This window comes from Neofelis nebulosa, chromosome 12 (assembly GCF_028018385.1).
Source record: "Neofelis nebulosa isolate mNeoNeb1 chromosome 12, mNeoNeb1.pri, whole genome shotgun sequence".
In the NCBI taxonomy this organism is placed as follows: domain Eukaryota; kingdom Metazoa; phylum Chordata; class Mammalia; order Carnivora; family Felidae; genus Neofelis; species Neofelis nebulosa.
This window is the reverse complement of record NC_080793.1, coordinates 38,483,487-38,505,995: the sequence shown is the minus strand read 5'-3', so window position 1 is coordinate 38,505,995 and position 22,509 is coordinate 38,483,487. Positions and strand designations below refer to the sequence as shown.

Here is a 22,509-nt window from a genome sequence, read left to right as displayed (position 1 = left end):
CACAAAATCCATCACTCCTCAGCTGCAGGCTGCGTAAAATTTACAGGACTAATTATGTTGTCAGGTCTCTTTGTAAATACAGTCTATAAAGGCCACTGTGCTCGCTGGGTTGTAGTGCAAGGGCATTCCCGTTGTTAGTTTAATTACTGGTTAGTTATTTAGGTTCTCAAATGTTTGCCTCATTTTCCCTAAATCAAATTAAATGTCCCGCTTGATGTATTCTGTCTCCAAGGCCTTGCTCTTATTTCCTACACTGTTTAAATATGACTTCTAATTGGATGAGAGTGCTCGGCAAAGCCCAGCTGCCTGGGAGACTGAACCCAGCCTGGCACCGTGGCCTCTGGGCCATCCTGGAGGTTTGGAACCCTCTAGCACTGATGCCATTTCTTGGGGAAGCCTTGGGCTGGTTCCCTGCCTTTGGAAACTAAAAATCCTAACCCAAAGGGCCTTTCTATTCCTGGAGTCCAAGGTGGCAGGGCCAGGTGTAGGAAACTGAGGGAGGGTTTTGTTATTGTGGTTAGAACAGCTGGGGATCATTGCATCCATCCTCCTGACTTCTAGAAACACTGCTTCCAAACCATTCCAAGAAATATTATTATCTATGGGACTTCTCCCTCTGATTCCTAGAAGTAGAGTCTGGATCAAACCTCCCCGAATGCCTATATTTGTTTCCTATTGCTACTGTAACAAATTGCTACAATAATGCCACAAACATAATGGCTTCAAACAACACGAATTTATTATCTTACAGTTCTGAATGTCAGAAGTCTAAAATGAGTTTCACTGAGAAAAAAAAATCAGTTGTCAGCAGGGCTTCAATCCTTTTGGAGGCTTTAGGGGAACATCCATGTCCTTGCCTTTTCCAGCTTCTAGAAGCTGCCCATATTCCATGGCTTGTGGCCCCCTTCCAGCTAGCAATTGCATTATTCTGACATCTCCTCTGACTCTCCTGCCTCCCTCTTTCCCTTGTAAGAACCGCTGTGATTACACTGAGTCCACTCAGATAATCCAGATAATCCACTCAGATAATCTCCCTGTCTCAAGGTCTTTAACTTAATCACATCTGCAAAACCCCTTTTGCTGTGCAAAGTAACATAGTTATGGGTTCTAGGGATTAGGACTTGGACATTTTAGGGGGTGTTATTCTGCCTACCACAGCCCCCCTCCAAATGCCTCTTGCCAGACTTAATAAGGGAGTCATTAAGCAGCTGCTGTCTTGAAGTCAGCCCTGGGCTGGACTCATTTGGAAAGCCACAGTGAAGAGAGAAGCCTGCTGTCGAGGCTGGCTTGGTAAACTGGTCTCTGCAGCTTGGCACCTACTTCTCTCTGGCCACTGACCTGGTGTTATCCTGGTGGACCGACATGCCCTCTGTCTGCCTTGCCTTCCCTGAATCCTGAGCAAGAGCCCAGGCTTCCCCTGACAGCCACAACTCTCCAGAGTGGCCCCCTATGATCTACAGCTATAACTTGCAAGACAGGGGTGGAGCCGTGGGACTGCGGCCCCCACTGGGCCAGTTCAAGAAGAACTACTCCTCCCTGGGCACTACTCTGCTAGGGCCCTAGCACAAGGAGCTGAGGGAGTGAGAGCTTTGGTCTGTGGTGGAATTAAGCACTCCCTCCCCTGAGACCATGGCTTTCTGAGAACTGCCAGATCAGATTCTATTAGGGGGTTGACTCTCCTTCCCAGAATCTTATGAATCCTTGAAGGTCAGAGTCAGGGAGGCCTTAGAGATTATCCAGCAGAGCAGGGGTAGGAGGAGGCAACCCTCACACTGGAAAGAGTAAACCTGCTGGGCCAAGCCATGCTCACTCCATTCTTTGATGGAGTCTTGTGGCAGGCTAAGGAAAAGACCTGCTCATGACCACCTGTCATAATGACATATAGGTAGAGAAGAGTGAGGGGGCACACACAGAGGAGAGGCTGAATGATCTGGAAGACTTCCTGGAGAAGGGCAAGAGCATGAAGTGGAGCTAAGGCCAGGCCAGCAGCCCTCTCCCTCTGTCTCAGAGTTACAGACTAGGTGGTTTCTCTATCCTTCTGTTTCTCTCTGCCTCCCCCACCCTCTCTCTGTCTCTTTCTCCCTCTTTCCCTTCCTCTATTCCTCCTCCCCTTCTACATAGTCACATATACTTACTGAAATCTGTAGCCTGGAGGAACCTGGAATTCCTTCAGGGGCCCCAGATCTCAGAGTCTCTGCCACTATACAATGGAGTGTGGAGGTGGGGGCCCCCATCTGTGTTACTGGAGCTACTTTGAGGAACCGGAGAATTTGTGGGATCAGGACAAAGTACCCCAGTGCCCAGGGCCCTGTAAGCCTTGAGCCTGATGAGATTCTAGTCTTTATTGGGAACCAAGGCACTGTAGGTGACCTTGATGCCAATGTTGTACTCCTGGTTGGTGGCATTGTCCTGGGAATGTTGGAGGGCCGAGCAATGATGTCACTAGGCTGCTGGTCAGTGATAACATACTGGGAATGCTAGAGAGATGGGCAATGATCACTAGGACTGCTGGTAGCCTGAGTGATTATATTACATGGGGACCACCGGTGGTCTGAGTAGTGATGTCATTTTAGGACTTCTGGAAGACAAGATGATGGTATCATGATGTTACTGTTGGAGATTTGGGCTGTGATGTCACACAGGGTATACTTAGAGAATGAAATAGTGAGGTCTCACAGGGACCACTGGATTCAGGGATGAGAAGATCATAGAATAAGATGGAGTGCAGTGGAAGCCCCAGTTAAACGAGAGTTTTCTGTGTTCTTCCACTGTGGTTTTGGCATTTAGGAAACACATAGTCTAGCCATGATTAGAAGCTGTGATCTTAGGACTCCTAGCTGGCTCAGTCAGTAGAGCATGATGCAACTCTTGATCTCAGGGTTGTGAGTTCAAGCCCTACATTGAGTGTAGAGCTTACTTAAAGAGAAAAGAAAAGAAAAGAAAATGGGGCGCCTGGGTGGCGCAGTCGGTTAAGCGTCCGACTTCAGCCAGGTCACGATCTCGCGGTCCGTGAGTTCGAGCCCCGCGTCAGGCTCTGGGCTGACGGCTCGGAGCCTGGAGCCTGTTTCCGATTCTGTGTCTCCCTCGCTCTCTGCCCCTCCCCCGTTCATGCTCTGTCTCTCTCTGTCCCAAAAATAAAATTAAAAAAACGTTCAAAAAAAAAATTTAAAAAAAAAAAAAAAAAAAAAGAAAAGAAACTGTGATCTTTATGTCAGGAGGGCTCATTTGGTTACAAGTAACAGAGGCCACTAGAGGTGGGTTAAGAAACAGGGACTTATTGTCAGGATGCATATGGCTTGGGAAGTAAGATAGGTCTAAGGTCTTTGTGTGATTGATTGTTCTCTGTGTCCCTGTCTCTTGAAATTCATGTTTCTCTATACCAGGAGTTTCCCCTTACCATGCTTGACTACCCCATCCCTTACATGTTCTCTAGTCCAGATTCTGGAGAGATTAAACTGGTTTTCCAGTCACCACCACCACATTAAGTCTGGTATCCCTTCCTTTCTCCACTTCCATGTGAATACCATATTAGTACAGTGTAATTTCAGTGATAAACAAGATATTGCATAAGGCAAACACCATGTGATGGGTCTGATGCACTTAGGCACACTATTTCTCCCCTCTGGCCTCAGTTTCCCCATCTATAAAATTCTGGAGCTGTAAGTCCAGCCTATAGTCTCAGTGGTTCTGTGAGCAGGCCAGAGGTGTCCTCACTACAGAATTATTAAGCCAGGCTAGGGTTTCCGACCTTCCTTTTGTCGTTTCACTGGTCATGAAGATATTGTGTACACAAGCAGGGGCAGGGGGTGCTTAAAGTTTGTCTAGAGAAAGTGAGTCACCACTGCTGTACCTCAAGGGGCCAGGTCCTATGCCACAGTAGGAGCAAGTGCGAGGGTCATACCTGCCTTTGCCTCTTGGTGAAATAAGGAGAGCATCTGAGTACTCAGTCCAAGCATCTCAGTCACCCACTTACTCATGCTTTCATTCACACTTGTTCACCCACTCACCTTTGTGCTTACCCACTAATCCTGTCAGTCTTGCCCAGCATCAAGGACAGATTGAACATTAAGGGCATCAATAGTTTTCCTGTGGCCTGGCAGTTACCACTGACTACCCATGGAGGGGTTGGCCTCATTCAGCTGCAGGGTCTGGCTCTCTCATCAAACTAAGGACTGCTGAGGGTAAGCCCACATAAACAGTGCAGTGCCACAGTCCAGCCCAAGGGAAGCCCAGTCAGGTGCTCAGGATTTGTGTGATGAACAAAAGGAGTTACAAGTGACTGTCACACTGCCCAGTTCAAGCCCTGCATGATCTGGGTGGGGTACTTCCTTCAGCAGCTACAAATCTCTCCCTTTGAGAGTCATCCCTCAGGGCCATACAGAAGGAGCCCTATAGGGTGAGGGACTGCCAACTCCCTACTGGCTTTGAGATAGTGCCAGGCATAGGGTGACCCACTTGGCTCCAGAGGATCTAGAAGCCCCCAGATCCTCCTCTTTGTGGGAGGTTCACTTTCTCCAGAGCATAACCATGTTCCTTCCTGAACCACTGTGTGTCTTCCCCATGGCTCAAGCTGCACCCTGGAACCTTCCACTGGAGGGGCAACTCCCTCCTTGCACACGAAGCCTCCTTTGCAAGTGATCACTGGAGGGGTTCCCAATGGGAATCCCAGAGTTGGTGAGGATTAGCAAGGGAAGGTGGGCTCCCCCATAGAGAGCTGCTGTGGTGGGCGTGCCAGCTTGCCTCAGCTTCCAACTCTACCCACCTGAGGTCAGCCTGGCTCCTGGCTACATCCTGCTCCCTAGTCCTGGCTCCCAGTGTGTACCAACTGATGTTTTCAGAGTGCCTGGGTTGGGTACTCTGGTAACTGTAGTCAAGCTTATGTCCAGAGCCCAGGGAACCCAATCCAGACTGTCCCTGAGCCCAGCCCAGGCACTTACTCTCTTGAGTAAGGGGCAGCATTAGGAATAGGACAGAAAGAATGACTCATCGAGACTAGTCAAATTGGAGTGGCCTCCTTATTTTTCCCACCCATGGGCTCCAGACTTCAGGACTGGCCACCTTGTCTGGACGGCCCAGGCCTGCAGTTGCCAGGGACAAAAGAGGTAGCCCGGCAGAGAAGGGAAGACAGCCCTCATCTCAGATAAAAGTCTCCCTTAGCATAGGGTCCCTGAGATGGGGGGCTGCTCTAGACTTCCTCTTCTGAGCTTGGGAAGGGTCCTGGACTGGTGGCAGGAGAGCTAGACTTGAGGGATGAGACTATAATGTTCAGTGACTACATTATGAGGATGGGTGCCACATGAGCAGAGAATGAAAGTAAGCAGGAGGCTCCCCACTGACACGGGACAGGCAGGGAGGGGGATGAGTGGTCCACTGTTGATGACCAAAAACTGTGCTCAGGCCAGAAGGATGACACAGAAGGATGACCGGCTGTCCTGGGACCTCTCAATTCTGGGAGCATGCCTACAGCTAGGGTGCAGGCTGCAGCTGGGGACTGTGGCGCTAGAGGGTATGGGAAGATGCCCATAGGTGGCTAATTTGTAACTCGTAGAGACAATTCCATGTTAGTCCAAACTGAACTCCTTTCCTGGGCTGGGCGTGGGGAACACATGGGCATTATCCAGGCATCTAAGGACAACCACCTGCCCCTGGGCTGGGCTCCTGAACCCTCTCTGAGGTTACTGCTCTGTCCCAAGCCCACATACATTCTTCACCTAGCAGCTCTGAGCTTGCATCCCTCTTTCCTGTACCCCAGGGAGATTAAGGAGAATGATTGTCCGTCCCTCAGATAAGCCTGGTCAACTTATCTGTTGGACCCTCCCATGAAGCCTAAGAAGGGGTAAGTCAGGTCTCCTGGTTCCATTTCCGAGAGAGAAGAGATGAAGCCCAGAGAGGAATCCCACTCTCTCTGACAAGCAGAGCAGGCGGATCTTGTCCATCCAGTGGGGGAGGGGCATGGGGGTCAGCTGAATCCTACCACAGCCTGGCTTCTTCCCTGGGACAGATGACTTCATGAAGCAGAGCCGGGGCATGCTGCTGCTCTACAGCATGAAGAACCCCAGCTTCCCTGAATACATCTTCAGCAGCGAGAGTGGCATCATGTGTCTTGACATGCACGTGGACCACCCTTACCTGGTGGTGGTGGGCCACTACGACGGTAATGTGGCCATTTACAACCTCAAGAAGCCCCACTCCCAGCCTTCCTTCCGCAGCTCACCCAAGTCTGGCAAGCACACGGACCCTGTGTGGCAGGTCAGCCTCGAACCAGGATTGGGAAAAACGGGTATAGGATCCCTGGAAGAGGGACCTTGGGGAGGACAGGCCATAGGCAAGCTTAGAGGCCAAAGAGCTGTGAGAAGGTGCAGAGGAGGGCAAAAGGTGGTTATTAGGAGGTAAGGGGTTTGCAGTGAGCTTGGGTCTGCTCCTCCAGAGCTGCTATCAAGAGTGCCCGCATCTATCTGCTAAGGGTCTCTTAGGTGCAGTGATCAGTGACTCATAGCCCATGGCTAGAAGACTCTAAGACCTGACAGACATACTCAGCTGAGTATGTCAAGGGCTCCAGTTCTCCAGTTCCCTGTGTATGGGCTTCCTAAACTCCCTATGGGGGCTCTCCTCTGCCATCTGGGCTAGATTTGGGGGCACTCCCAGACAGTAGGTGGGAGTAGGTGCTGCCCATTGTTTGCCCTCTGGGTGGGGCTGTAAGGCCTGGTAGGTAAGGTCTGTCCCTGAGGCCTCTCTGTAGCATCGCTCTTCTCCAGACAGGCATAGGATGGGACAATTACCCTGACACTAGGGCTAGATTTCACCCTATGTTCCCCATGTTATCGCACCAGGAGTGGATTTCATGTTTCATCTTCAGAAAGTCTCTTAGCTCTGGCTTTGCAGACCCTTCCTTACTGTATTCCAAAAGTCCCCCTCCTTCTGAGGCTGCATACCCTTACCCATGGACAGGTCTGGGGAAATCCAAGGATAAATTTCTGCCTTAAGTCCTCCCAAGATCTCTGGGCTCCTCAGGCAGTGCTGGGACTCTGTCCTCTCATCTTCCTCAGCCCCCTGCCCTAGTAGAGTCTCCAGGCAGGCTCTGCATCCCTGCATTTCTGGCCCTGAGCTACCTGAGTCATGTGGACACCTGCCTTAGGAACTGGCTCTCATCTCCCAGACAGGCCTGAGCAGAGGGAGGACTGTCCAGGCACAAGGGACATGGTGTCTTCTCCACTCTATCTTTTACCCAGAGTCAGGGCTCAGATGTCCCCTTCCATAAGACATCCTCCCCGCTACTCTCCACCAGAGCAGGGGCCAAAACTCACAATCTCAAGAGTTCTCTCCTCTGAAAATCCTACCTTCTAGTTCATTGCCTCCAGGCACATGGAGGTCTCCAGACAAGGGGAGGCTATCTGCAGACATCAAGACCCAAGAGAGGAGAAAAGACCTGCTTAGATCAGACTAAACAAACATCAGGCCTGCCCCTGCTGTCCCGGCTCACACAGCCAAGAGCAAAGCACAGAGCATCTCTGATTGGCCTGACCACCCTCCTCAAGCCCAGGAGAGGGCAAGGGGCCAAGGTCAACCATCCCACTGCCACACTGCTATGTTCTCTGAATCAGACAGCAGGTTGGGAAACGAAATGGGGCATGCAGAAGACACCTTATTGCTTTCACTGGGTGGGTGCCAGAGAGACTGGAACCCACCCAGACAGGGATGGCCTTCTGCTCTCCCACCATCCTGTCAGGAAAGCAGGGCTACTGCCTTTTCAAAACCAAAGACTCAAGAGTTCTTGGCAGGAATCATGGCTTTTGACATGGGAGGGGCCTGCCTGTCTCACTCATTTCCTGACTTCTTATTCCCTTTTTTCCCTCCCCCTTGCCTCATTCATCACAGTAACTCCTCTCTGTTTGCTCCTCTGGGAGCTGAGGGTGCTTAAGGGTTTGGTCCCTGGGGTTCCTACTGGGGCGATAACCACAGCCATAGGCTAGGCAGGACAAGGCAATATGCTAAATGCTAAAGAGGGCTCATGGGAGCACTGAGGAGCAACATCTAGATTATCCAGGACAGGGAGCAGGGGCAGGAGCATCAGGTCTTCCTAGAGGAAGAAACACCTGAGCTGAATTGTAAGGGGTGAGAAAGTATTAGTTAATGACAATTAAATATAATATGAGATCCTAGGACCAAAAAAAAGGATATTAGGAGAAAACTAAGAAAATCGAATGAAGTATAGATTTTAGTTAAAATACTATTAGTTAGATAAGGAAGGGTACAAAGGGGTTACATGTGCAATATACAGAGGCATCAAACAGCATGGCCTGCTGGGAAGCAACACACCATTTGGAGCACAGTGCGGGAGACAGGGAGGACCTGGGAAAACACAGGCACCCAGTTGTGAGTATGCATCTCTAGCAAGTGGGAATCTTGGACTTTAAGGCAGTGGTTTCATGAAGTGTTAGTACAGAATTCCAACATTATTAACAGTGGGGGGTGGGGCTGCTTTGGTGAATCAAGGTCCTGCTGGCTTGAGCGTCCCCTGTTGTCACTCCTGTCCTCTAAGATACTTTCACAAGGTTCCTAAGACCATCAGAGAGTGTGGGGACAGAGGAGTAACACAGTCATGCATGTGTCTTGGAGATGTTCTCTCACTGCAGCATGAGAGATCTTGAAACTTGAGCTAGAGCAGGGGCAGTGGAGATAGAAATGAGAAGGTATGCTTGAATGCTGTTGAGGCAATAAAATCAATAGAAGGAAACTAGACAGATATGAGAAAGGGGAACAATTGGTGATGCTACCTGGCACTCTGGTTGGGAGTACCCAGTAGAGCATCCACAGAGGTAGGAATGCCAGAGCAGGAGCAGGTTTAGGCAGAATCCAAGAAGCTAAAGGAACACCTAAAATTAATATAACACCATACATTATTTATACTTAAATACATACATATGTACATATATACATACATAAAATTAAAAAAAAAAAAGCCAGAGGAGGTGTCCTACAGGCAGTTGGTTGTATAAGCCTGGAGCCTGGAGGAAAGCTTAGGCTGGTTAATGGTATGTCAGAGACATCAGAGTCTAGGTCCTTTTTAAAGGGACTGTGTCTCAGAGGAGACCAGAGAGGTTATTTTGGATCTCAAATGCCGGGCTGAGATAGAAGGACTTTGTTCTGTTAGCAGCAGGGAGCCATCGAAGATTTTGGAGCCAGGGAGAGAACTATCTGTTCAAATGGGACTGGGTTCCTGCCCCATGGCACAGACTAGTTCCCAAGCGAGCCCATCTGGGTAGCCCAGCACTATTCAAGCCCCACTGTGAAGCCTCAACCAGCAACACTCTTTGGAGTGTGTGTGTGTCCTGTGCTATACTGGGGAAGGGCACCGGGAAGGATAGATGAGCAGAGATGAGGGTCAAGTATATCTGCCCTAATCAGATAAGGCAGAAGAGAAGGAATCAATTAAGCAGGCTTCATCTGCTCCTTACTACCTTATCAATTTCCTGGTCATTCTTTCCTTCTCTTAACCCCACTTACCACCTGACACCCCCCCACCACCATTTGTTCCTACACTACCACCTCCACCCAGGAGCATGTGTTTGACTTGTACACACACACACACACACACACACACACACACACACACAGAGGCTCACTTGCAAATATACACAGCAACCCCCATTGGGCATCAGGCTGCTAAGTGGGGTGTGAAATACAATTTCCATGCATGCTGGCGGCTGCTCATTAAACACTTCCCTTTGCAGCTCCCTAGCGCCTCTTACAGCCTGGCCTTTGACACCCCCTGTCCCCTCCCCCCTTTAAAGAGACTACCTTTACACAGAAGGGGAATTGGTCTCAGCCTAAGGGTCAGCTCTGACTTATACCTCAGAGGCTCTGTGGTATTCTAGGCCCCCCGGTGGAAAAAAGAACCAGCTGACAGGACAGGCCCAGGCAGGACTGGGTCCGCCCTCCTGTAGCTCTGATCAGCCAGGCCTGGGGATTGGTTGGGGATAGGCCATCCCCTCTCCCCTAAACCACGCCCCTCAACAGCCATGGTGACAGCTCTGGTCACAGGAAGCTGAGCTGGGTTCTATCCTCCCTCACTGGGCCTCTACTTATGACAGGGGGAAGGGACAGGGTCCCAGCATGGGAGGTCAGGAGAGAGCTGGAGTATGGAAAGCTCTGGGCACCCAGCCCCACCCTAGCTCTCTGGGACACAGCTTGGCCAGGCCTCCACATCTGGCAACAGAAACTTGAGCCTCAAGCGTGTCATCTTCATAAGACAACAGCTCTGTCTCCAAAACACTTTCCCATATGTTTTCTTCCAGCCCTGAGAATATGGGTGGGGCATGGTTATTAACCCCAAGTTGCAGATGCAGAAATGCAGCTCAAATCTGAGATTTGGGAGCACGATTCTGGGAGCAGGAGCTCGTAGTGAAGTGAAGGTGGGAACAGAGGAGAGACCACCTAGAGAAAAGCCCACCTGGAAGCGGAGAGCAGGGGAGAGGACGTTCTCCTCCTTGTCCCCCAAGCGAGCAGGAAAAACTCTCCTGCAGAACCTTGGCTCCCTGATTCCTAGGATGAGGGTCATAATGAGGATATTCGCTAACATTTATTGAACATTTAATAGTTGCAATGTTCTCTCATCAGGGCCTCATGTTCATTGTCTCATTTAGTCCTTACAACAAACCTGTGCTATTATGGTTCCTATTTTATAAATGAGGAAACTGGTTGATGGACTCTGTCCTTTTCAGGCCCTTTCTACATAAGGAGGTTGAGACCAGAGACACCATCTTCCCCTACAACTGGCTCTGGAACCCAACCCAGGGAGGAATTGGGCACCTCCAACACCAAGCCAGGGGATTAGGGCAGTGCCCTGAGTGGCATTGTTATCCCAGGATGGTCAGGGAGGGAGGGATGAGAGAGACAGAGATGGGTGGAAGGAGGGAGGGAGGGAAGGCCAATTGCAGGACTCTGGGAAATGGGCTCCCAGAACTTGCTTCTGAACCTGACATGGACTCTTGAGGGAGCCCTGCTCAGCTCCCAGCCCTAACTCGACACCATACCAGTGTCCCACAGCTCACGGTTTGGGATGTTTCAGGTCAGGTGGCAGAAGGATGACATGGACAACAACCTTAACTTCTTCTCTGTGTCATCTGACGGCAGGATTGTGTCTTGGACGCTCTTAAAGGTGCCTGTTTCCCAAAAAGGGTCATATGGGGTGGAGATGGGGCTTGGGGGGAGCTGAATGGCAAAGTCTGCTCTCAACCCTGCTGATGTGGCCCCACCCATGTACCCTCCCCCATCCCTTGTGACTGCAGAGCGAACTGGTTCACACAGATGTCATCAAACTGAAAGTGGAGGGCGGTACCACGGGTGGTCTCGATGGGTTGCAGCTACACACAGTGGGTAAGATCCCCAACCCACTCACACCCAGGCCCGGCCACCTCACTCAGGCCTCATGAGGGTCAGAGATGGTAGCCCTCCCCCTTTACCGAGCAATCCCTCCTCCACTTTTGCTGGATGGAAGCCTGGCCCTGTCCTCCCAGTGCTTGGCTGTTTGCAGACCCTCTCTGTTTATGCAGGTCCCATCCCAGTTTGCAGACCCTGTTCCTGTTTATGCAGATCAGGTGCTGTTATGCAGATCCAGTCCTGTTTATGCAGATCAGGCCCCTGTTTACCCAGATCCTGTCCCTGTTTACTCAATTCCTACCCTGTTTATGCAGAGTATATCCCTGTTTGCATAGACCATGTCCCTGTTTGCAGACCCTGTCCCTGTTTACCCTGACCCTGACCCTGTTTAAATCAATTCCTTCCTTGTTTACCCAGGCCCCATCCTGTCTGCAGAAGCACTGGCCGTTTGCAGTCCCAACTGCCTGGGACAAGCAGCAGGCCAGGCGGCCGGTTTCTGTTTGCTTGCCTAGCCCCAGCCCCTGCAAGAGCCTGCAAGAGCCAGAGCTCTGGCTGTCACAGGGGTCTGCTGGGTAAAGGAGGTGCTGGGAGCCTCCCTCCCAGAACCAGTCTAACACTGCTGTACCTCTTCTCCCAAGGCTGTGGCACCGCCTTTGACTTCCACAAAGAGATCGATTATATGTTCCTAGTGGGCACAGAGGAAGGAAAAATCTACAAGGTGAGGCAGCACTGACCTGAGAACCACGAGAGTTTATCCTTCTCAACAGACCCTATTCTGACAGATCTTAGGGTTTGACCAGTTCTAGGAAGCTTCTTGGGAGAAGAGAAGGTATTTCTTGACTTGTTTCAGTGGCAGGAAGAGTGGATGACTGCAGGAAAGAGGATGAAAATCTAGACGGTGACTTTAGCCCAGTCTGGCACATTTCCCTCTGGGCCCTCCCTCCCTTCCTAGGAGTAGAGGAAGTAGAAGTAGGAGTGGGTGTTGGGGGGGAGTTGGAACATTCTGAGAAGACTTCCTGGAAGAGATGAGAACTTCAGCTGAGCTTTGAAAGCCAGGTAACAAGAAAATTAATCTCTGAATCCTGGGTGTCTCAGCCAGTAGGATGGAACTTCAAGGCCAGTTTCTGCAAGGTCTCAGTGTTAGTAGGTGAACATCCTTCTGAACCTCCATCCATCCAGAAATAGCTCTGCTGCAAGCTTTTCTTAGGCTCAAAAACTCAGAATGTTAATTACAGGCAGCCTCCCGGGAGCCCCTAAGGCCCAGCAGGAGCTGGTCTGAATGCAAAAGAGGTCCCCACCCCCCTGTACACCCCTCCCTATGGCAGCGTGGGAGAGGCAGAAGGGAAGAGACTAGTCAGTCACACTATCTCCTGGAGGGAGAGAGGGAAGGGCATGATGGTCTGGGCAAGAAACCCAATGGGAAGTCATGAGTTGGGACTTGCTTCTGGCTCTGCACCTGCTCTTACCTGGGCAAGGTGGAATGTTTATCACTATTGTGAGGATTCTATAGGCTGTGAGTGGACTCAGGCCTTGGCCTGGACAAAGGCTAAGGCACACATCACCCAGGGCCCCCAGGCTTGCTTGGCCTTGGTTCCCAGAGAGAAGGCCTTTTCTACTTGGCCTGGAATCCTCTGGGCAGACTACAGCACTGTCTCTCACCCTCCAGGAAAACTCCCTACCCACCAAACCCCCAGCCCATTAAGCCCCTCCTTTCTTTCTTTCTTTCTTTTTTTTTTTTAATTTCTTTTTTTAACGTTTATTTATTTTTGAGACAGAGACAGACATAGCATGAATGGGGGAGGGTCAGAGAGAGGGAGACACAGAATATGAAACAGACTCCAAGCTCTGAGCTGTCAGCACAGAGCCCGACACGGGGCTCAAACTCACGGACCGCGAGATGATGGCCTGAGCCGAAGTCGGCAGCTTAACCGACTGAGCCACCCAGGTGCCCCCGCTCCTTTCTCTCTAGTGTTGAGGGCACAGAGAAGAGCAGCCAGTAGCTTAGTCCCATTTCAGCGGTGACAATAATGTGGGGACAGAAGAGGAGTCTTAGGTTCTGACCCTCCAGGGCACCCAGGGAAGTGTGGTGGCTGCTGACCTCTCTCTCATTCCTGACCCCCCCACCACCCTCACCCTTGCCCCAGTGCTCTAAATCCTACTCCAGCAAATTCCTTGACACCTATGATGCCCACAACATGGCAGTGGATGCTGTGTCCTGGAACCCATACCACACCAAGGTCTTCATGTCCTGCAGCTCCGACTGGACAGTGAAGATCTGGGACCACACCATCAAGTGAGACACATGCCTTCCCTCAGGCCGCACTGTGGGCTGGGGCCACCGGGGCTCTAGCACCATGAGCCCTCTGTATGGCAAACTTTCTACCCCTCCACCACTGCAGGACCCCAATGTTCATCTATGATCTAAATTCAGCTGTGGGCGATGTGGCCTGGGCACCATACTCTTCTACTGTGTTTGCAGCGGTTACCACCAATGGGAAGGTGAGTGCCCCGGCCAACCCTCTACTAGAGATAGGATGAAGTATCTCAGGGGCTCCCTCTTATCCCACAGAGTACCCTGCTCAGGTAGGGGAAGGTGGGACATAAGGATTCTGTATTCTCAAGGGTTAGGCAACCCAGAGCCCTATCAAAAAAAGAATCATTCACCCCATGAGGCCTCAAGGAGAAAATGGTGCTGTTCATCTTAAAGGAGAGAACACTCTGGGGGATAAGATGCCATGAGGAGCAGTTATCTTCTCTGAAGGCCCTGGGGAGGGAGCTACAGAATGGCAGGGACAACCTTGATGTAAGGGAAACTTCTGAGCCAGAGTTTATCTGTGATTGAAATAATGTCTAAAAGGTAGCAAATTCCTCATCCCTGAGAGTGTGCAAGCTGAGTCTGAGAAGGGGAGATGAGAGAGGTCTGTGTAACACTGAGAATTGGTAAAAGCTCAGAAACAAACATTTTTTGAGAAAATTCTTGGATACAAATCCATTTTTCCTTATGGACTTTGATATAAACTCACAGGCAACTACTCAAGGAAAGACTATAGTTTAAGGCATCACCCTAAAGTCAATCAGTCATCTATTTGCTGAACAGAATTTTACTAAGGGCCCAGCACCAGGCAATTCAGGTCCCTATCGTTCTAAGAGCTCACATTCTTGTGAAGGGACAGAGAAAAAAAGCAACAACAAAAATAGTGTTAAGTGCTAGGCAGGGATTAAAAGAGGCGTATGTGTGTACACAGTGTTCATAGCAGTATTCATAGTAGCCAAAGAGTGGAACAATCCAAACATCCATCAATTGATGAATGGATAAACAAAATATGGTATATCAAAAAGATTATTATTCAGCAATAACAAGGAATGAAGTATTGGATACATGCTACAACATGGATGAACTTGAAAACGTGTTTAGTGTAAGAAGTCAGTCACAACCACACACTTGTAGGATTCCATTTATATAGGTCTAGAAAAAGCTATAGAGCCAGAAAGTAGATTTGTGGTTGCCTAGGGCTGGGGGTGTGGGAGAAAACAGAAAGTGACTGCTAATGGTACAAAGGTTCTTTTGGGGTGATGAAAATGTTCTAAAATTGGTTGTGGTGATGGTTCCATAACTGTAAATATACTAAAAACCAAGAATTGTACACTTGAAGTGGGTAAATGTTTTTGTATGTGAATTATATCTCAATAAAGTTATATTTTTTTAAAGGAGAGAGAAAAGGGGCACCTGGGTGGCTCAGTCCATTAAGCACTCAACTCTTGGTTTTGGCTCAGGTCATGATCTCACAGTTCATGAGTTCAAGCCCCACGTCAGACTCCACAATGACAGTGCAGAGCCTGCTTGGCATTCTCTTTCTCTCCCCCTCTCAAAATAAACAAACTTAATAAAAATAAGTCATTACTTGAAGAAAATTTTAAAAAGAGAGAGAGAGAGAAAGGGAGTGATGTAAAGAAAAGGACTGGTCTCTTAGAATCGTCAAGGAAAGCTTCTTCAAATGGTAACATTCAAGCTGAGAGCTGAATGATAAGAGCCGGCCCCATGTGAAGCCAGAGAGAAGCATTCCAGATGGCGGGAATAGCTAGTGCAAATGCCCTGAGGTGAGAATGAGCTTGAAGGTGTTTAAGGAACAAGCAGGCAAATATGGCTGGGTCTAGGAAGCAAAGGAGAGAGCAGGAAGTGAGAGTGGAGAGCAGAGAATCTGGAGTCAGGAATTTGGATTGTATATATACTGCCAAGGGAAACTATTGGAAGATTTTAGATTTTTTAAAGGTAAGTTGAGGGGCGCCTGGGTGGCGCAGTCGGTTAAGCGTCCGACTTCAGCCAGGTCACGATCTCGCGGTCCGTGAGTTCGAGCCCCGCGTCAGGCTCTGGGCTGATGGCTCGGAGCCTGGAGCCTGTTTCCGAATCTGTGTCTCCCTCTCTCTCTGCCCCTCTCCCGCCCGTTCATGCTCTGTCTCTCTCTGTCCCAAAAATAAATAAAAAACATTAAAAAAAATTTAAAATAAAAAAAAAAATAATAATAATAAAGGTAAGTTGAGAGGCTGCCTGGAGCATGGATTGTAGAGGGGCAAGAGCGGAAGCAGAGAGACCCATTAGGAAACTGCCACAGTTGTCCAGGCAAGAGTTACTAATGGTCTGGACTTAGGGAATGGTAAAAATAAGATCAAATATTTGTTGAGCACTTATATGACAAGTGCAGTCTGAGCACCTCACATATGTTAAACCCTCGCATATGATATAAACCCTGGCTCTGCCACTTACTAGCAAGTTAGCCTTAAGGGCCTCTATCTCCTCATTTATAAAATGGGGATAATAACAGGACCTACCCTATAGAGTGGCTGTGAGGATTATTAGGTGTACAACTATGTAACATGATCCTGCAAAGTCTGGTACATAGTAAGTGTTCAACAAATGGTAGCTGCCATTATTGTTAATTCTGCATAAATTTTCTAAGCTTTTTATTCTCATTCCCTCAACCACAGGAAAATGTAATCAGAGACACAAATTCCCTCTCCCACTGTCTCCAGCTCCAGTGTGCTAGACTTCTGATGTGTTTCCCCAGAAAACTCATGTGCTAGTTCTTCTGAAGTGGGGGACAGGGTCCCCATTATCCTTGAGTATGCTGACACCCACCTCTCCACAGACTCATGTGTTTGACTTGTCCATCAACAAGTATGAGGCCATCTGCAACCAGCCTGTGGTGGCCAAAAAGAAGAACAAGATCACCCACGTGCAGTTCAATCCCATCCACCCTATCATCATTGTGGGTGATGACCGTGGGCACGTCACTTGCCTCAAGCTCTCACCCAACTTGCGCAAGATGCCAAAGGTACAGTCTTGGGTAGTATGGGCTACTGTAAGAAATAAAGTTTCCAAGATGGGGGGGGTTGAGAAAAAGGGGAGGAGCCAGGAGGTGACCCCCCTCCCCCTGTCCCTGTTTCTGGCTTGGGAAATGCAGGGTAAGGGTGGCGTCATTGCCCAAATAAGGAGCACAAAAGAGGTAGGTTTGTGGAGAGACAATGAGATCAGTTTTGAAATGCTGAATCTAAGTTACCTGGGGGGCTCCCACGTAGAGACATCCAGTAAGCAGGTGACTATCTGGGTCCAAAGCCTGGGGAAGCACGTGGACATCATCAGCTTATTTGGTGTAGACCAGGTTATCCAGGCAGGGGGCTTGGAGCTTAGTCACTTAGTCATTGGCTGGGCTTAAAGGGCCTCAGCTCCAGTGGTCCCTGAGCTGGGAGCTGCGGGTCCACACAGGGAAAAAGGTAAAAAGGAAAAGAGGGTAACTAGGTCAGCAGCTAGGCAGCCCTCCTTTTGAGTTCTGGTTCCTTTCTGAGATCTGTCCTGATCTGGAGACGGTGCCCAGAGCCCAAAGGCCCTGAAAACAGGCCATGAAACCTAGAGCCAGGACCTCAAAGTCTAGATCTCAGAGTCCTGATTCAGATGTAAGAGTCCAGGCCTTAGAATCCAGAGCCCAATGACCCAGAGCCCAGTCCTGCCCATTTGGGTGCTAAGACAGGATATGGAATTTGTTTTCTGCCGGGTTCTAGGCCAGGATCAGAGCTGGGCCAGGGCTGGACCAAGTTGCCCTGATGAATACACCTCTTGGTTGCAATATGGGGCATTTATTTGCAGTTTGAGGCAAGGGCAGGCCTCTTTCAACTACCGATACCTGCCTCCTTGCACCCTTACCAAGGCAGGGGCTTCCGCAACGTACCTCTGGTACCTGCCTCATCTATTCCGCACAATGACCAGAAGGCAAGGACTGGGAGTTTGGCCGGGCCTGTAATTGTAGCCAGCTGGGGGAGGGGGTGGACTTGGCTATAAATACTCAGAAGGCTGCTAAGCGCCTGCAGCTGGGGCCTAGAGGCTGTGGTGGGCTGGGAATGGGGTGGGGTGGGATGGGATGGAGGAGTTGGGCATGGTCTGAAGCTCTTTGCTGAGCCCAGCTAGTTGGCCTCAAGGAGGAGGGAAGGAACAGATAAAATCTGATCTTAATTTAGTGAGGAGAGAGACTGAAGCTTGAGCTGGCAGAGCTGGACAGCCCAGTGAGAGACAAGGGTACAACCATCACACCATGAGGATGGTAGATCTGGGGGTGGGGAGGGCTGCGCTGCCCACTCTGACCCAGGGAGGCAAGGATCTCCCCTAGTCCCAACTCCTCTCAGAGCAAGGGTCAGTCATAGCTAAGGGAGCTGGGCTCTGTATATCCGGCGACCTATATCTCTGAAGACCTGAGGAAATAGATGCCCGGGGAACGGAGGACCTGAGCAGGTGACACAGCTGAGGGCTAGTACTTCAGTGGATTAGAGGTTCCTGTGAAACCGTCATCTGATCCTATCAGTAGTCAAGTGATTTGTGCAAAAGAAAGTCTTCTGGCATCCCTACCCCGCCCCCCGCCCCTCTTCGGGCTTCAGTCTCCCTGCCCTTCTCAGGAGGGCTTGGCCACAGAGGCCCAACTTCCTGACCCATGAAGCTTCCCCTAATTGGTGTCAGAGCACAACTTGCCAGAGGTCAAAGACTATCTTTCCCTAACTACCATATAGATGGGAAACAGAAGCCCAGAAAGGCAAGGGACTTGCCCAAAGTCATATAGGGAATTAATGACAAAGCTGAAACTAAAAGCCACGTCCCGAAATTCCTAGGGGATGGGGTGAAGCCAAGAAGAGAGCACTAACTTGATTTGGGAGGGAGAGTAGTTAGAGAAAAAGACATCTTTATCCTCTGCCTAGAGAGTGTAGAGGTGAACTGGGCAGTGGCAAAGACACTGGGCCACAAGGGGAGAGGGAGACAGATTTCGGAGCAGGTGCAGCAATCACACCAGGAGGAAATCTAAGATCTGCGTGGTGTCAGCGGCCCGGATGGGGCCAGGAAGGGGCTTGCTGGCCATGTACTCTCTCCCCTCCTCGCAGCCCAGGCCAAACCTAGGCTGGGCCCTCAGCAGGCAAGGCTGGAGCAGGTGCCAATGAGCAGTGGGCACAGGTGGCTGAGAAGGCAGGGGAGGGGGCTCAGGAACAGAGGGAAGGTAGGAAATGGCAGCTGCCCCAGCCTAGCCCATATCCTGCTGCCTGAACAGAAGGGAGTATGGAACTAGTGCTGGTCTGCCATAGAGCTCTTGGGGCCTGTGAGTTACACATACCCCAGTTTCCCAATTCTCTTTTTCTCAGGGCATTAGAGTGCCCTGTGGACCGGGGTGAGGGGTCATAAATTTAGGATCTGCTCTTCTGAGGAACAGTCGCACCTAATGACATCTGGAATCACATGGGATATCTCATTTGCCCTCCTGGGTCTCTTGACAACCTCCTCCACCCTGGATATGTCTGACACAGCAGACCTGGCCCCAAATGTCACTCCACTCCAAACCTGATCTGAAAGTTTTGGAACTAGGTGAGGGCATCTGTGGCTTTGTCCACACCTCTCTCCCTCAGCAAACACCCATCTTTTAGTTCCTTGTTAGGACTCAGCCAGGGACACTCCTGTGGAAGGGTGGTCCCAATAGTCAGAGCCCTCACCTCTCCCCAGAGCTACAGCCCTCCCTAGCCTGAATGGCTAGTTCCTGGGAGGGTCAGTGGGTGGAAACCTTCTCCCAGCATCAAGACCCTTTGTTGATCTTAGATTCAGAGCCACACCTAGATTCTTGAGGGCCCCAGCTGAGCCCATGTCTCCTAACCTGAGTTGGGGAAGGACCCTGTGGGAGTGGGGAGAGGCGGGGATCCAGTATCTAACTGGGTAGAAAAGTGGTGGGACAAAGCTGGGGCAGGCTGGGCAAAGGAGCCAGAAGTGGGACCCAGAGAAACGTGGCCCACCCCTCACCATTCCTCCCCCACATGTACTCCCCCCACTCCAGGAAAAGAAGGGGCAGGAGGTACAGAAGGGTCCAGCTGTGGAGATCGCAAAATTGGATAAACTGCTGAACCTGGTGAGGGAAGTGAAAACAAAGACCTGAGGGCCTGGTCTCAATCCCTGTCCCATTTCTTGAACCCAGTACTTGTAAACCCCGACCCTGGTACCTAAGCCCAGCCTTAGCACCAAGTATGTGACCCAACCCCTGATCAGGTCCCAGTATCTACCCTTAGCATCTCCTTCAGCCCTGGTCCCAGCACCTCACCCCAGGACTCAGCCCTCAACCATTATCGCATCCTACTTTACACAAATAAACCTGTGTCTGGAAACTCACCCCACACCTTTAATTTTTCTACCACAGAGTCCCCAGGAAGAGGAGGGAATCTCAGGTTAGAGCCATAGTTCCATTTATTATCCAGCAAACAGTGGGAGGACCCAAGGAGGGGCCCAGCCTGGACACCCTCCCATTATTGCCATGGATTCCAGTTTGCTTCCCCAACCTCAAGGGCCTGGAGGCGATTGGCCTAGGGAGAGGTGGACCCAACCCGTGGCCCTCAGTATGGAGCAGAGTCGAGGTGGCCCTGGCCCTAGCACCAACTCATTGATCCCCACCCCAGGCCTGTCTACCTAGGGCCACCAGAGCCCCTCTTGGAGCAAGGCTGGCTAGACTCTGGGCTGCTAGGTCCAGCTCCAGACAGGCTGGATTCTGGGTTCTGGACCCCAGGCTGGCTAGACCCTGGGATCCTGATTCCAGGCTCTGGGTGGGGTAGACTTAGGTCCCAGACTCCAGGCTAGGTGAGGGGCCTTCAGGGCTGCAGCAGGTAGCTGCCTTCATGGCTGGGCTTCTGGGGTGGGGGTGCCTTCTCAGGACACGGGCCAGGGCTGGAGTTGGGACTGGATTCAGAGAGGGAGTCGATGTCCGCAGAGCGGGAATGGCAGGCCCAGCAGAGAATGACCCAGAGCAGCAGCAGCAAGAAGCCTACAAGGCCGTTGCAGACGATGGCAATGAGGGCCCCCTGAGAGATGGCTGCCCCCATGACAGGCAGCACCCTCAGACCAGCACAGACCACGGGGCTGGCTCGATGGCAAGGCCCATGCCGAGGCAGGACTCCAGTACAGCTGGCCTTCCCAAGAGGCTGTTCTGTCCACACACTCAATGATTCCTGGGCAATGGAGATGTCCACCTGCAGTCTTGAGCCTGTGGCAGGTACACAGCAGAGGAAAGGGTGGTGAGGAAGGGGTAGGGTGAGGCCTAGGAGGAGAGGGATAAAAAAGAGAATCCTGTCCCACATCTCTGGCTTCCCTGGCAGAAAACTTTGGGTCCCGGCAGGCCCAAATAACCCACAGAGCCAACACCCCCATCCTGAGGCTTGGCTCTGGGCACCTGGATGGGGGTGTAGCCACAGTGGGGAAGCTAGAGTAGACAGCCTATATCTCATTCTCCTTAGAACCAATGGGCATGGCCTGGCCCTGCCCACCAAGCTTCCAGCCCTCAAAAGTGCTGTGAGAATGGATGAGATGAGGAAGCCCAAGGCCTTGAAGGATGGGGATTGTGACCAGTGTTGGTGTGGCCTGGGCGCCTCCCCCTTCTCAGGACTCCAGCCAGCCAGCCAGCCCAGGAGACCTCCAGAGGTGCCAGCTCAGACAGAGGGAACTTTGTGGAGGCCCTGGCAGGCATGTGTGGGTCTGTGTATCCAAGGCTGTATACTGGGGTGTGCCTCTCTGTGGGACTGTCTCTCCAGGTCAGTTGTGTATGTCTGTGTCTGGCTCTTAATCTGTCTTTAGGTTCCCTTGCCTAGATGTGTGCCTCTGCCTCTGTATACCCACCTCTATGTTTGTGCAGCTATGTGGCTCTCTTTATATTTGTCTCTGTCTCCATCTCTGAGTGTCTGAGTGTCTCTTTTCTCGCCCAGGCTATCTCTGTGTATCTCTGTATCCGTCTCTGTGTGTATGGGTCTCGTGTCTCTCGGTCTTTCCTCCCGGCTGTGTGTCGCTCTGTCCCCGTGGACGTGTCTCTCTCCCCTTCTCCGTGGGGTCTGTCTCTGTAGTTGTGAGTCTCGTGTGTCTCTTTGTGTCTGTCTCTCCTCCACCCCCCCCCCCCCCCGGCTGTGCCGCTACGTCTCCATGTGGGTCTCGGTCTCTTTATCTCTGTCTCTAGTTCTCGGGGCCCGTGCCCATGGGGGGAGGGCCCCCTTACCTGAGTTGAGCCCGGTGTGCGCGCCCGCGGGAGGGTCCGGGGCTGCGGGATGCTGGGCGCCGACTGAGACTCAGGAGCCTGCGGGAGGGGAGGGGGGGGCTGGAGGCGGGCAGGGGCGATGTCACCTCCCCCGGCCCTCCCCCTCGGCCGCGCAGCCTCCGCCGGCCGCTCCCGCCGCGGCGCGACCGGGGCGGCCTCTGCCGCGGGCGGTCTGCGGCGAGCTGGCACCTCCTCCCCCAGGGGCGGTGCCTCCTCCGCGGCCGCGGAGGCTCGCTAGCTCGCTCGGCGGCGCTCGGGCGGCGGCGGCGGCCCGGGTGCGGAGTTCGGCTAGGCTCGGCTACGTTCGGCTGGGTTCGGCTGGGTTCGGCTGGGCTCGACTGGGCTCGGCAGGCAGCAAAAACAGCGGAGAACCTCGCTTCCTGAGAGGCCGGCGCCGGCGGCCTGTGGAGGGCGGAGCCATCTCCGCGCCACTGCTGTCACCCGATTGGCTGGCTGCGCCAGGCTCCTGGGCGATTGGTCGCGCGCTGGGGTGGGGACTGGCTCAACCCTTGTGCCCGGGTGGGGAGGGGGCGGGAGAAGGACTGAA

At 51.6% G+C, this 22,509-nt stretch overlaps 2 protein-coding genes and 1 long non-coding RNA gene across 3 annotated transcripts in view; 1 reads left to right on the top strand and 2 right to left on the bottom strand.

Moving 5' to 3' along the window:
- DNAI1 (dynein axonemal intermediate chain 1) overlaps nucleotides 1-20,059 on the top strand; it is a 60,080-nt gene extending 40,021 nt beyond the window's left edge. Inside the window, exons 13-20 of the mRNA XM_058695053.1 lie at nucleotides 6,002-6,249; nucleotides 11,069-11,158; nucleotides 11,289-11,376; nucleotides 12,018-12,097; nucleotides 13,524-13,672; nucleotides 13,779-13,878; nucleotides 16,524-16,709; nucleotides 19,731-20,059. Of these exons, the coding sequence (XP_058551036.1) occupies nucleotides 6,002-6,249; nucleotides 11,069-11,158; nucleotides 11,289-11,376; nucleotides 12,018-12,097; nucleotides 13,524-13,672; nucleotides 13,779-13,878; nucleotides 16,524-16,709; nucleotides 19,731-19,829 (1,040 nt within the window). The 3' untranslated portion in view covers nucleotides 19,830-20,059. The remainder of the gene's footprint in view (nucleotides 1-6,001; nucleotides 6,250-11,068; nucleotides 11,159-11,288; nucleotides 11,377-12,017; nucleotides 12,098-13,523; nucleotides 13,673-13,778; nucleotides 13,879-16,523; nucleotides 16,710-19,730) is intronic.
- Nucleotides 16,305-19,763, bottom strand: LOC131491756 (uncharacterized). Its single transcript, XR_009251630.1, has 2 exons — nucleotides 16,935-19,763; nucleotides 16,305-16,575 (listed from the first exon to the last, which is right to left on the bottom strand). It is a non-coding gene; the product is annotated as an uncharacterized LOC131491756 (long non-coding RNA).
- Nucleotides 20,060-20,116: 57 nt separating the features above from the next.
- On the bottom strand, nucleotides 20,117-22,278 carry ENHO (energy homeostasis associated). The gene is made up of 2 exons (XM_058695080.1): nucleotides 21,924-22,278; nucleotides 20,117-20,924 (listed from the first exon to the last, which is right to left on the bottom strand). Exon 2 carries the CDS (start codon nucleotides 20,761-20,763, stop codon nucleotides 20,533-20,535), a length of 231 nt encoding a protein of 76 aa, XP_058551063.1. The 5' UTR covers nucleotides 20,764-20,924; nucleotides 21,924-22,278; the 3' UTR covers nucleotides 20,117-20,532.
- Between the last annotated feature and the right edge of the window lie 231 nt (nucleotides 22,279-22,509).

Excerpts from the sequence above, each read along its gene's own strand:
- ENHO (XM_058695080.1), bottom strand. The coding sequence starts at position 20,763 with ATGGGGGCAGCCATCTCTCAGGGGGCCCTCATTGCCATCGTCTGCAAC.